The sequence below is a fragment of the Centroberyx affinis genome, unplaced genomic scaffold, assembly GCF_046629955.1.
Source record: "Centroberyx affinis isolate AG114_WGS23_722 - 3 ecotype Tasmania unplaced genomic scaffold, CSIRO-AGI_Caff_v1 ptg006545l_1, whole genome shotgun sequence".
NCBI classification, from domain to species: domain Eukaryota; kingdom Metazoa; phylum Chordata; class Actinopteri; order Beryciformes; family Berycidae; genus Centroberyx; species Centroberyx affinis.
Window position 1 is genome coordinate 101,476 of NW_027283314.1, and position 12,620 is coordinate 114,095.

Genomic DNA, 12,620 nt, shown 5'->3' on the forward strand with positions numbered 1-12,620 from the left:
TGCGGTTCGTTAGGAGTGAGAACGTAATCTGAACCAACTACATGAAACGACCCCAAAACACAAGCGGTTATGGGTAAAAGCAGACAGATGTTGACATCTGATAGCAAGCAGGTCCACATGTTCGGAAAGCCTAGCAAAAGTGCAAACCGCAGTCTGGACTGATGCTCATATTCAGCTATTTCTTCATGTGTTCTTACCTGGTATGAACACCAGAGAAGCTAAATTGCAGCAAAGACAAGTCCATCATGCTTAGCCAAAATTACAGGAACTGGAATCAGATTTGTTTTGACTCCCCACTGCCGCCAAAATCTGTAACCTGGCAGGATGACAGGTTACCAAATCTCTGTCCAATAAACAAGCTACTTGTGAGTCCAAATGTTCCCACGTGAAACCAAAGAAAACAAACTGTAGGTGTGATCGCACCCTAACTGGGAAGTGTGAAGCAGGACATTTCTCAGTCAACCTTCCCTGAATAAAAAAAAAAAAAAGGTTTTAAAAAATTCTGTTGGCGCTCCTCTGTGTTCAAGATGAAAAACCTTCTGCTGAGACTCAAATGGCATCGAGTGACAAATACAAGGGCAGCGATAAACAAGGCAACAACTGGGTCAACTTTGATAGGCAACAGTGCTCAAAGAGTTGCCTCAGCATTGTTGCTTTAATCACACAGGATCCGCTTGTTGCCATTTGAAAAGATTTCCATTGCTTTGTCCCACTTTTCTTGCCTGTTGCTGGGAGCGCTACACATCTACAAAGCCCAAACAGTAAAGTTGATTTGCCGTTTTAAGATCTAGCCACGAATTTCCACAGAAGCGTTTGTTGATAGCAGAAAGCAAGATGAGGGGGAATTGGGACAGACGGGAGAGAGTAGAGGAAATCTTCCACTATTAAAGAAGAACATTTTGTTGTTTTCTGGCCCCCTGGCAATGCCTGCAGATACTTAGATTGAGACTGACAAACAGTGGAGCAATGAACAAAAGCTTCACAGAAACGTGCCAAAGTTCACACCATTTTCAGCTAATCTATGTGACAGAATCCTAATCAGACTCCGATTATCGTATAGTAAGATATTTTAATAGGAATTTAGGAGACTCGATCACTACGTAAGCTAGTTAGCAGTTGGGAGTTTTTGCTTTAATTACTGTTGTGAATTAGGACTTTGTTTCTTTGTTGTTTCCCTCTCCCACATACATGTTTAACCAGAAGGAAGAAGAGGAGGTGGAGGAGTGTTGTCTTGCTCAAGGACACCTGGGCAGAGATAAACACACAGGGGATCAAACCTGTGACCGTCCAGTAACGGGACAGTGTCTCTACTAAACCTGCTGCCCCAGACATTACAGACCATTGTCGATCAATACTGAGTGTATCTGTTCCTGTTCAGTCATTCTTTTACATTAACTCCAAGTGAATGAATAGAAGCTGTAAGTGGAAGTCGTTGTTTTGCGTCATTTTGTAAGCCATGATAGGTTAGCATGTCCGCTATTCGGTGTGTAGTCCAACATCCCTGTGGAAAATACGATTGGGCTTTTCAAAAAATGCCAAAAATAAGGGATGCATTACCCATGAGATATACTATGTTTTGTATCAGGGTTAAAATACACCCACCAGCATCAACTTTGTGAATTTTGATCTTTTAGTTAGTTTTAATATTGATTTTTGCTAACAAAATGCTAATCATCAGGGACTACAACAGCACTGATGAGCGACTTATTTTTTTTTTTTTTTTTTTTTTTTTTTTACATTTTTCATTACCTTAATCTCCTCACTGTGCTGCACATTCAAATTATTATTTTTTATAGCGTTGCGTTGAATAGTTGTTATAGTTTGTTATTGTTCATATATATTTAGCTAATCACGACAAACTGCAGATAGCTAGCTAGCGACTGTTGTAGCCCTCTTTCCCAAACGATTAGCATTTTGCGAGCAGCAATCGATAAAAAGAGTAATTGAAGATGAAAATTCACATGGTGATGTTAGTTGATGTTTTTTTATTTAATGGAACAACATGTAGTATAGCTAGTAAGGCTAAGTGAAGCACAGAATTTATTTTTGGTGTTTCTTGCGAATCCCTTTAGTATTTTCCATAGGGATTTTGGACTACAAGCCGGATATGCTAACTTTAGCCTAGAAAATTACGTCAGACTTCTGTTCTCTGTTGTCTCTATTCGGTTCTCTATTGTCGTTTCACTGCGGACCCAATTAAAAGCCAATTCGTTATCAGAATAATTATAACTCCTGTAATTGCTTGCCATCCTATTATGCTTCTGTGACCATCAATTATTGAAACAATTAATAATAAAGGACTTCTATCCCTAAAGGTTATGTATCTGTTTTGGACAAAATATCATTACCTGAAGTTCAATAATTCTAAAATATAGAGGATCCAGTGAGTAAAAGTGTTATTGTTTAGGACTTAACATATCAACTATCCTTTAAATCATTAGTTTGTCTGATCGATTATTTTATTAGAGTAAGGTGTCACTTTTTTCCAATCTCATTTTGGAACCAAACTCTTAATATATTTCCTTGCAGGAGTGACAGAGTTGCTTTTTGTTTGTTTTGATCAAACCGTTGTAAAGTTGCTGCAAAGTTGCGGAATACAAAAGCGATCGGTCCGACTGTGACAACGTTCTCCAATGTTGCATGCTTTTGTTGCGTATTTGGTTTCAGAGCATGAGCTTTTGCTGGTCCTCTACATTTCACATGTCTAGCTATAATATTTACTGTATATTTTCTACCGTGAAACAAAAATATGATACTTATTTTATGGTACAGCTTGAGAACGGTGTGTGTATGTGTGTGTGCGTGTGTGTGTGTGTGTGTGTGTGTGTGTGTGCATTAGGTTTGACTCTACTTGTGAGGTTAAGACGTCCTCACAGGTATGATGCCACAAAATGAGGGCATTTTGAGTGTGTGTGTGTGTGTGTGTGTGTGTGTGTGTGTGTGTGGCTACATTGCCCTTGGCTAGTTGGCTCACCATACAGACCTTAATACATTAGCATATAATATTAACGTATACACAATTTACAGTGGCTGTGTTTACTCATTAAGGCATATTGTATCCTTACATGACATGAATAATAATCTGTTTACATATAATACAAATAAGTAGGCGCTGTGTCATTAAAGGTCCATTCCAGACAAAACCAGCTACTTTTCCACACTATGAAGAGCTGCAGTCAGATGAAAAAAACCTCATACCGCCATGAAGACACCTTGATGTTTTTTTTGTGAATTAAGAGAAGAGTTATTTTCCAATTGAAGCCCATTTTTAAAATTATACAGTGGGTTTTTAAATGCTAAATAATTGCTCAAACCGTCAACTTTTAATTCAGTGACAACAAGAAAATAACCGAAGCTGATATTGTGAGGTTTTCTCATGACAGCAGCGAATAAAGACTAATTTTGGACCTTTAGATGTCATGGGCTTTATAATATCGCCCACACATACTGTATGTTCCAGTTTGGGAGAAGTTAGATGCTGATAGCGGCTATTTAGTTGCAGCACGACGTTAAGTTTCTACTCTTTGATGCTGTTGAAAGCGATGCTAGCACAAACGCTGATTAGGAAAAGTGAGGCAACAATTTTGAGTGAATCCAACATGATACATTGGGTATGTGACATTATACTTTTAGGGTTTGTATCATTACTTAATGTTAATTGGATTGAGCAACATTTCACTGTGGTATAAGTGTTAAGTACTTGCACTTGTGTCCTCCTTGTGACTTCAATCAGCCACTGACAGTCTCTGTCCTGCTAATCAGTAAGCAGTACATTTTCCAGTATTTTCAAGTGTTGATTTTTCGCTGACAGTTATTTGGAGTTGACTGGATTGATTGGAGAGTTGTTTGTTCTCTCTTAGAGCTGATATGGCCCTGAGGCGGCTGTTCAAAACCATCTAAAACTGTTAAATTAACTCTGATGGGTGTGGATTTACATAAACACTGGCGAGGAGTTGATGTTTACACCTTCAGAGTTAAATTAACAGACCGATTTGGCTGTGTAGTTGTGTCACTTGCGTTTGTGTAATTTCCAGCTGTCTGAAAATCATCCTTCAAATACATACGGCAAATGAAGCTTATAAATCATGACTTTTCTATATTCCATATTTAACATAACAGAATCCAGGAGTTTCGTCTCATTTTGTGGTTTTTTTTTCATGGTTCATCTCAGTTCCACAGTGATAAAACGGAACTGATTAGCAACTGAGACGCAGTGGCAAAATCTTCACGACTCATGACGTGTGTGTGGGTGAGAAAACACACATGGGGCCTTACAAAACCACCTCAGTTCAAGGAGGCAAGTGATTACTGACTAATGATGTCAAATCAGGTAAGTGTATGGAAGGGCTTTTCATAGCTTTTCTGGGCTTCATGTGTGTCACCCTCAACACTGAATCATGTCCCCCTCTTCTAAAAAAAAAAGCCATCTCTTCTATCACTCTCTTTATTAATCATCCCCTCCTACCTCTCTCCAAATCTTATTTTTAGTTCCTTTCCTAGCACTTGATCTTCCTGTGGTCGCAAAAATATTCTGCACCCTTGACCTCCTTAACTATCGGTTGCTTGTTATGTCGGAGAGATCTGTGAATTGAAGCTGATTTTACTGATTCTACTGCATTTCCATTATTTGTATTGCTGTTTTTTGTTGTATGTACTGTATTGTTATTATCCCTGTATTGCTGTTGCTGGTGTAAAAATGTTTGCACCGGAGTGAAATATCGCTTTAAGAGTCTGACTGAAAATTGTTGCCTCTGTTTGTTTGCGTCAGAGCTAGCATTGCTTTCTGTTACACTTTATCTGGCAAGTTCAATGCTGATACTCCGCTTCCTGTTGAGTGACTGTAATGTGTCACTAAAAGGTTTCAGGTAAAACTCACAATGGTTTTAAAAGTAGTGTGTGTGTGTCAATGTCTGTGTTAGGGTTAGGGTTAGAAATGGGGTTTAGGGTTAGGGTTACATAGTGTGTAAAGATTAAGGCTGGGCGATAATTCAGTGGTTTCAATTCAATATGGTGATTTTGGAATATTGTGACACACAATTCTGCTGTCTAAACTGATGATGACAAGTACATTTTATTTAAAAATTCTAACATTATGAAACATTTTAAGGAATATTATTTGAAAATTGCAGTCTGACAGTTTTGTCTGACATCACACCTAACATTACCATTCGGTTCGATGGGATGAATTTGATTATTTATGTGTCTTTGCATACGTGAGCCATGTCGTGATACATATCGATATTGATTATCATGATATTGATTTCTACCACATCGCCCAGCCCTAGTAGAGATGCAGCAAATAGGCAAGTGACCCTGTGTTGAACATCTGTCTGTCCCCTGATAGTTCAGTATCAACGTTGTACTGTCCAAATAAAGCGTTACCTTGCTCTCCACAGCGGCGGCCGGCCTCCAGGGCGGCTCACACAATGTGCTTTTCATTATACAGCTCAGTCTCTGATTAACATATTAGGATTTAACACCAGGACTCTCTTCTTTGATGTGCAACCACACTGTGCTCTTATCCACATTGCTGTAGGCTTACCTCTCCTCCTCTCCCGGATCAAGCCCTCTTTTGTAAAGTCATACATCCCTTATGATTGGTTAAAGTAAAAATCCCTTAAGCCTGGTGTAAAGTATATCCTTTAAACTCGGTTCAAGTCCGTCCCCAAATGCCAGCAAAAAGCCTTGTGCTCGACATGTGCCTCTCCTGTCGGCTTTGACCCGCACCATTTTGCATCCCCATCTGAGTTCAGCTGGATTCTTACATGGAGGGAGGCAAAATGGTTGCCGCAGGATGGCTGCAGGGTGGAGCGGCTCTTTCAAGTGAAAGCAAAGGAGAGCTAGTTGACTCCGTGTGCAGCAGCCGAAGAAGAAGAAGAAGAAGAGGCAGGATGAGGAGGACGCCTGCTTGTTCCCGGTTCTGATTTGGAGTCCCGGCTCGGCCCCGGCTGTATATTATTCCGCGTCTCCGCCTGTTCGCGTTCCACCAGACGCTCCCCGCCTCCGTCCCCGCCCTCCCCACCGCCTCCGCTCGCCTCGCCGCTCGCCAGCTGCTTCATCCTCAGGTTGATGGAGCCGTAAGTCCTCTTGGGCCGAACGAACGCCGCCCGACGCCGGTACATCTCGCCCCGGCAGATGGACACCATGAGCAGCACGGACAGGAACATCCCGCCCAGAGTCAGCAGGCCCAGGCCCGCGATGATGCACTTGTCCAGGTGGGAGCCCAGCTGGGCGTAGTACATCTCCAGCTTCTCCATCTGCCGGGCCGACACGGCGTCCGGGTCGACTTTGGCCTCGCGGGGGATGGTGTAGGCGATGACCACCAGGACGATGCCGCTCACCAGGAACACCAGAGCGAAGATGAAGCCGTAGTCGGCCGAGTGGTCGTCGCCCGGGTGGAACTGGGCGAAGTCCTGCACCTCCTCCTGACCGCCGCCTCCTTCCTCCTCGTCGTACGACCGCGGAGAGAGCTGCTGCTGCTGCTGCTGCTGCTGGTCCCCCTGGATGGATGGAAGGATGGATGGAAGGAAAGAAAGAAAGAAAGAAAGAAAGAAAGAAAGAAAGAAAAGGAGATGCAGAAGGATGAGCAGCAGCAGAAGACAATGAACAAAAACAAGAGAAAGAAGACAAATAATTGGAAGAGGAAGACAAAGAAAGAAAGAAAAAAGAAGGGAAGGAAGAAAGAAAGAAAGCAGAGCAGCAGAAGGAGAAGCAGCAGCAGCAGGAGACCAAGAACAGAAACAAGAAAAAGAAGACAAATAATTTTAAGAGGGAGACAAAGAAAGAAAGACAAAAGAAAGGAAGAAAGGAAGAAAGAAAGAAGAGAAGCAGGAGAAGCAGCAGCAGCAGAAAAAGACCAAGAACAGAAACAAGAAAAAGAAGACAAATAATTCAGAGGGAGACAAAGAGATAAAGAAAGAAAGAAAGAAACAAACAAACAAAGGAGCAGAAGGACAAGCAGCAGCAGAAGAACACAAACAACAAAAACAAGAGAAAGAAGACAAATAATTCAAAGAGGTAGACAAAGAACAAGAGGAAGAAGAAGAAGAAGAGACGTAAGCCACGGTCTTGCAGTGTCAACATTTGAGTCAAGTTTTAAGTAAAGTAAGTAATAAACCCACTGAACACTAGACGTCATTCCAACTCTCTCCAACTTCAGCTCTCATAAAGCCCAGGATGTTTTTTGGATATGTATAGGCCAATTTTAGACCAAGCAGTAAACAAATTATTATATATTTAAACAATGCAGAAAAAAACTGTTGTAAATATCAAAAATATGCACCAGAGAAGTCCAAGATGATGCTTTGTTTTTGTCATTTACTCCAGACAGTCTAAGATGTTAAACTCTCACTTTTAAACCCTAAGCTGTCTCATTTTAGCCGAGATGTCCGTAAACCATTTAGACGTCTTTTAAACAGTTAATCAACATAAAATTGCTCAGTGAGAAGCATCTCAGCAGGCTGACATCAGGCCAGCTCTCTAGTCCACAGCAAAACCTTCAATAGGCCCTTTTCACATCATCATGTTAACAGCTTCCATGTTGAGAAACCGGTGCATTACAACTTCCTGTTGCCAGCTGGCCTTCACTAAATCGCTCCATAACCTGCCCAAAATGTTTAATTTGTTAAATTATGTACCCAGTGCTAGTAACCATTACAATTTTGTTGTTTTTGTTGCTGATTGATGCTTGAGGTTTGGAAGCTGTTACCATGGCGATGTGAAAAGGGCCTATTCACATGTTGTGATTTCTTTCAAAAATTCTGATTAGTTCTTTTTGAGTCAGTATCCCTATGAAATTATTTATAATAAATGATGAAGGGTTTTAGAGATTTCCAGTCTGGAAAAGTGAAATCATTTTGTTAACCAAGGCCTTACGATAGGCTACCTGTATCCTTCAAAACAATATAACTATTTATGTGAATAATGTGAATTTTATGCTTTGAATCAATCAATTTTGTCAGAGTTGGTATCATTTTTATCAAATGGTTCATCTCTTATTTTGTAAGCAAGTTCTTCAAAACGGCCCGAGTGAACAATGAATTTCCAACATGTGATGACATCACTGACTAATCGTTTGTTTGTTTGCCGGGACTCTAGATGCTCTCCTCTGTAGAGCAGAGGCTTTAATCGACAGAGCTCGGGTATGATGCTTTTCAGCGACACATCAGCTCCCCAATCCTGCTCTGTCCCGTTCATCCTGTCCATCATACTCCATTTTATTTTGGAATCTATGTAAGCTGATATGTAGGATTTTGTGACGTCATGGAGAGTGTTGTTTTGTATTAGCAGTCGGTTTTTATTAGTGTAAGAACAAAGAAAACAGTGGCATGGTACAACATAACCTGCCCAATCTTTCCATGGCTGTGCATAATATATTGTCATTGTCGGGTAAAAACCTCTGAACTAAAATTTCAGTGATTTTCAATTAAAGGATTACACACTCCTCTATGGTTTGAGAAAATTCTACAACCCTCAGGCTTATAAAAAAAACCCCTTTAGAAACCCCTTGGATAACCTGAAAGCTAAAAACAAGGCTGCTTTTCTTTGTTGCTGAAAAACTGACATTTTGGAGATACAAGGTTTTCACCCGACAGCAGCGACAGAGGCAGACCAGAGGCTGAATAAGCCCCTTGACCTCAAAGAAATCCCTTCCTCCCTCTAAGTCTAAAGGACTTATCCCTGTAGAGGATTTGTAACTTGATAGCCCATATAGGCTTATAGACTGAAGCGTATACAGTCTGAATCTGTGGGAAAAAAATGCTGGAAGCACATAAGCCCACGACTATTTTGACCCACCTGGTCAGCGGTAGATGTAACCCTTGGTTTAGTTGTGAATTAAGTGGTCTTATTTTGCAGAGGAACAAAGCATGGGTATTGGCCAGATCTACTGGCCGTGCTGTGGACTGGCAAACTTTCAGATGTCTTAGAAATAAATGTACGTTCATGGTGAAAAAGTCTAAGTCTATCTTCTACCTGAACAATCTGTCTGATTGTGGAAACAACTCAGCAAAATTCTGGAAAGTGACGAGAGGGAGATCTGTAATGTTTTTAATCATCATTTTATTGAATCAGGCTCTCTATTTGATAAATTGAATGGAGTACCTAATTCACAACTGGCTCTGGCTGATAGGATCACTGACACAAATGAGGAGGTGCCCATGGCTTCTCCTCATGGAAGTGTTTCCACTTTCACAATCAGACAAATTAACTAATATGAAGTTTTAGATGCCCTGTGTTCTTCTAAATGTATGAAAAGTTCTACAGGCGCAGATCAATTAGCCACGTATCTGTTACAGCTTGCTGCCTCCCTTATAGCTGAGCCTCTAACACACATTTTTAATTTAACAATCACCTCTGGCCTGATCTGGAAAAAATCTGGAAATCGGCCTTGGTAACTCCTTCACATAAAGGGGGCGATACAAGTGATTTAAATGATTACTGACCCATTTATAAGGTTCCTTGCCTAGCCAAGATATTGGAATCTCTCATTAATACACAGCTTCGGAATTTCTCATCTAAAAATGCTATTCTAAACCCTTATCAGTCTGGTTTGGTAATGATGTAATTTCTGCTCTTGATAATAAGAAACATTGTGCAGCTTTGTTTATCGACCTATCAAAGGCTTTTGATACAGTAAATCATAGGTTATTCTTGGATAGACTGTCCTCTTTAGGGTTTGATGAAGTAGCCTGTAACTGGTTTCGGGACTACTTCTCTGCAAGAACACAACGTATAGAGGCCAAGGGCTTGCAATCCCAGGTTTTGGAAATAGTGAATGGTGTGCCGCAGGGTTCTATTTTAGGCCCAACATTGTTCACATTATATATAAATGAGATTGGTGCCTCTGTAAAGAACTGTAAACTACACTTCTATGCAGACGATACAATTCTCTATGCCTGTGCATCATCTTCAGAACAAGCTGTAAAAAATCTTCAAGTTGATATACTCTTCTCATGAGCCAGAAACCAAGGCAAAGCATTAAACATTTGCTGCCTTAATGGGGCCAAAATTGAGCCTGTAGCCTCATACAAATATCTAGGTATCTGGTTAGATGAAAAGCTTTCATTTACAATTCACATATTTGAGCTCAAAAAGAAACTGAGGATTAGACTGGGATCTCTCTACAGAAACAGATCATGCTTTACTCTTGAAAACAGGAAGGCAATTGTACAATCAACTCTTATATCAGTTTTGGATTACGGTGATATACTTTATATGCATGCAGCCCCTACTACTCTGAAATCACTAGATACATTCTACCATAATGCCTTACGATTTATAACTGGGGATAGTTCCAGAACACACCACTGTTTACTTTATCAGAAATTAGGATGGCCTTCGCTTAGTGTTAGAAGGGAACAACACTGTTTCCTCTTTGTTTACAATGCATTACTAAATAAGTTACCTTCATATTTTACATCTCTTTTAAAGCTCACATCTCTCTCTTATAAGACACGTGCACAGGAATATTTGACTCTTGAAACTCCCTTCATTAACACTGAACTTGGGAATTAGCTTTTAGTTTTTATGCACCAGACAAGTGGAACAGGATGCAGGAATTGCTGAAACTAAAACAGATGGTTTCACTCAATCATTTTAAGCTTTTATTGAAGGACATGGTAACAGTGGAGTGTTCCTGTTTCTATTGATCTGCAAAGATGCTTCGTGTTATATGTATGGCTTTATGTATTTTCTATATATTGTGTTGTTATATTGTCTTTTTTCTTTGTGATGCTTTATTGTTATTGTATTGTATCAGGGCGTCATTGTAAAAGAGGACATCCGCTCTCAATTGACCACCCTGAATAAATAAAGGTAAATAAATATCAGTTAATATCCTGATTCATCTCATTTCACAAGAAATATGGCCACTGTTTCCAGGCTGGTCAAGTGTGTGGGATTTAAACCAAGCATACCTCAATGTGCTCGTTCAAATATTAAGAATTTACTGAAAATGATGCTCTTGAACTATATAAATATGAAGAAAATACAACAGGAATACTATATTATTCCTATTCAAGGGGCTGGAGCCTGTCCCAGGATGCACTGGGTGGACGACAGGGAAACAATACATCTATAAGGTGTTTATCAGAAATAGGCTAAATGAAATAAAGCTGACTAAGGGTAGATCCATGATCTCATTTCATCACACAAAAATTAAAGTCCATGGTTCATGAATCAACCATTTAACCCACATACTTCAGCGCAGTGGTTCCAAAAGTGGGGTTCAAGGACCACCAAGGTCCAAGGTCCTTTACCTTTCTAAAGAGTGTAGGCTACTATTAAAATATATTTATATGAGAGGGACTGTAGGGACGCGTGTCCACAAGTTTGTCAGAGGGACGTTGAATAGGCTATTTCTGGGTCACATAAGGAGAGAAAGTAGGGGGGTAGATAAAAAAACACATTTCTACCCATGACAGACATCTGTGAGCTCTTAATGAAATCACAAAAATCTCCTTCATATATTTGTGTTGCATATGTTGCTGGAAGCTGTTCTTTCTCAAACATTGTAGAGTAGAACTAAATCAGCACATTATAACACAAGATGCGTCTTTTGAGCAGCTGGTCCCATTAAGGCGAAGTCTTAATGGCAGCAGCATGGGTTTGAATCCTGCTCGCTGCATGTCATCCTCTCTCTCTGCACTGTCTTTCTCTACTGTACCTAACTGTCCAATAAAGCAGAAATGCCCAAAAAATAATCTAAAAAAAAAAAAAAATACTGTAAATTATTGGGAAAATAGCATTTTTATTCACTAAATCTGTGCATTACCAGTCTATGTGCTGTTAACTGATTTACAGCACGACTTTATTTGATCAAGCTAGAAAGCTTTGCAACTTCTAGCTAATTTAGCTTTGTCTTGTTAGCCATCGTTGAGAGATTTTAAATTAGATGGTGACATTTGTAATATCCATTTTTGACTTCTTCTTGGGTTGCACATAAATTATTAGAACACAGAAAAAGCAAGCACACAAAATACTGACATACAGTACAAAGAAAGTAGGCTACACAGAGTGGCACATCTTCTCTCCATTTTGCACTAGCCTATCTCTGACCAAACCCAAGCCAACCCACCTTGCTGCTGACTGAACTCGGCACAGTCGCCCCCTGCTGGTGGTTTGGCTCCTCGTCCTGCTGGTACGAGGCGTTCTCGAAGCCCCGGGCGGCGCAGCCCGCGGCGGCCGCCGTCCAGGGCGCTGCGGCCGGCGGCGGGGCAGCGCCGCGCCGGCCTCCTCCATCCCCCAGCTCCCGGAGCTCTACAGCGTTGAAAGAGGACTCCATCCAAACCCGGTCGATGTGCTCATGTCGTTAAAATCACTCCACTCTTCATTATCCTCACTAAAAAAAAGAAAAAAGAAAAAGACAGAATCGAGATTCCTAGAAGACAAGCAAGGCAGCGTGCATCGGTTCTAAAATCAATATAATATTCATATAGGGATTTATAGTGTGTTTTGCTCAATAGTGAGTTTATAGTGAGTTTTTATGGTAGGGTATTTTATTAATCTCCTATCGGCATCACTATAAATGTCCCCATAATATTCCTATAGGGACATTTTCTTGTGATATTTTAACAGTATCCCTCTAAAGTGTATTGTAGGATTATTAGGATTTTTTCTAA

General features: G+C 40.4%; 1 protein-coding gene across 1 annotated transcript; it reads right to left on the reverse strand.

The window, feature by feature from the left end:
* Nucleotides 1-5,840: 5,840 nt before the first annotated feature.
* Nucleotides 5,841-12,283, reverse strand: tmem74b (transmembrane protein 74B). Its single transcript, XM_071512812.1, has 2 exons — nucleotides 12,077-12,283; nucleotides 5,841-6,500 (listed from the first exon to the last, which is right to left on the reverse strand). Exons 1-2 carry the CDS (start codon nucleotides 12,281-12,283, stop codon nucleotides 5,841-5,843), a joined length of 867 nt encoding a protein of 288 aa, XP_071368913.1.
* Between the last annotated feature and the right edge of the window lie 337 nt (nucleotides 12,284-12,620).

Excerpts from the sequence above, each read along its gene's own strand:
- tmem74b (XM_071512812.1), bottom strand. The coding sequence starts at position 12,283 with ATGGAGTCCTCTTTCAACGCTGTAGAGCTCCGGGAGCTGGGGGATGGA. Across the intron at positions 6,501-12,076 it reads CGAGTTCAGTCAGCAGCAAG|GGGGACCAGCAGCAGCAGCA; the intron begins GTGGGTTGGCTT and ends CCATCCATCCAG.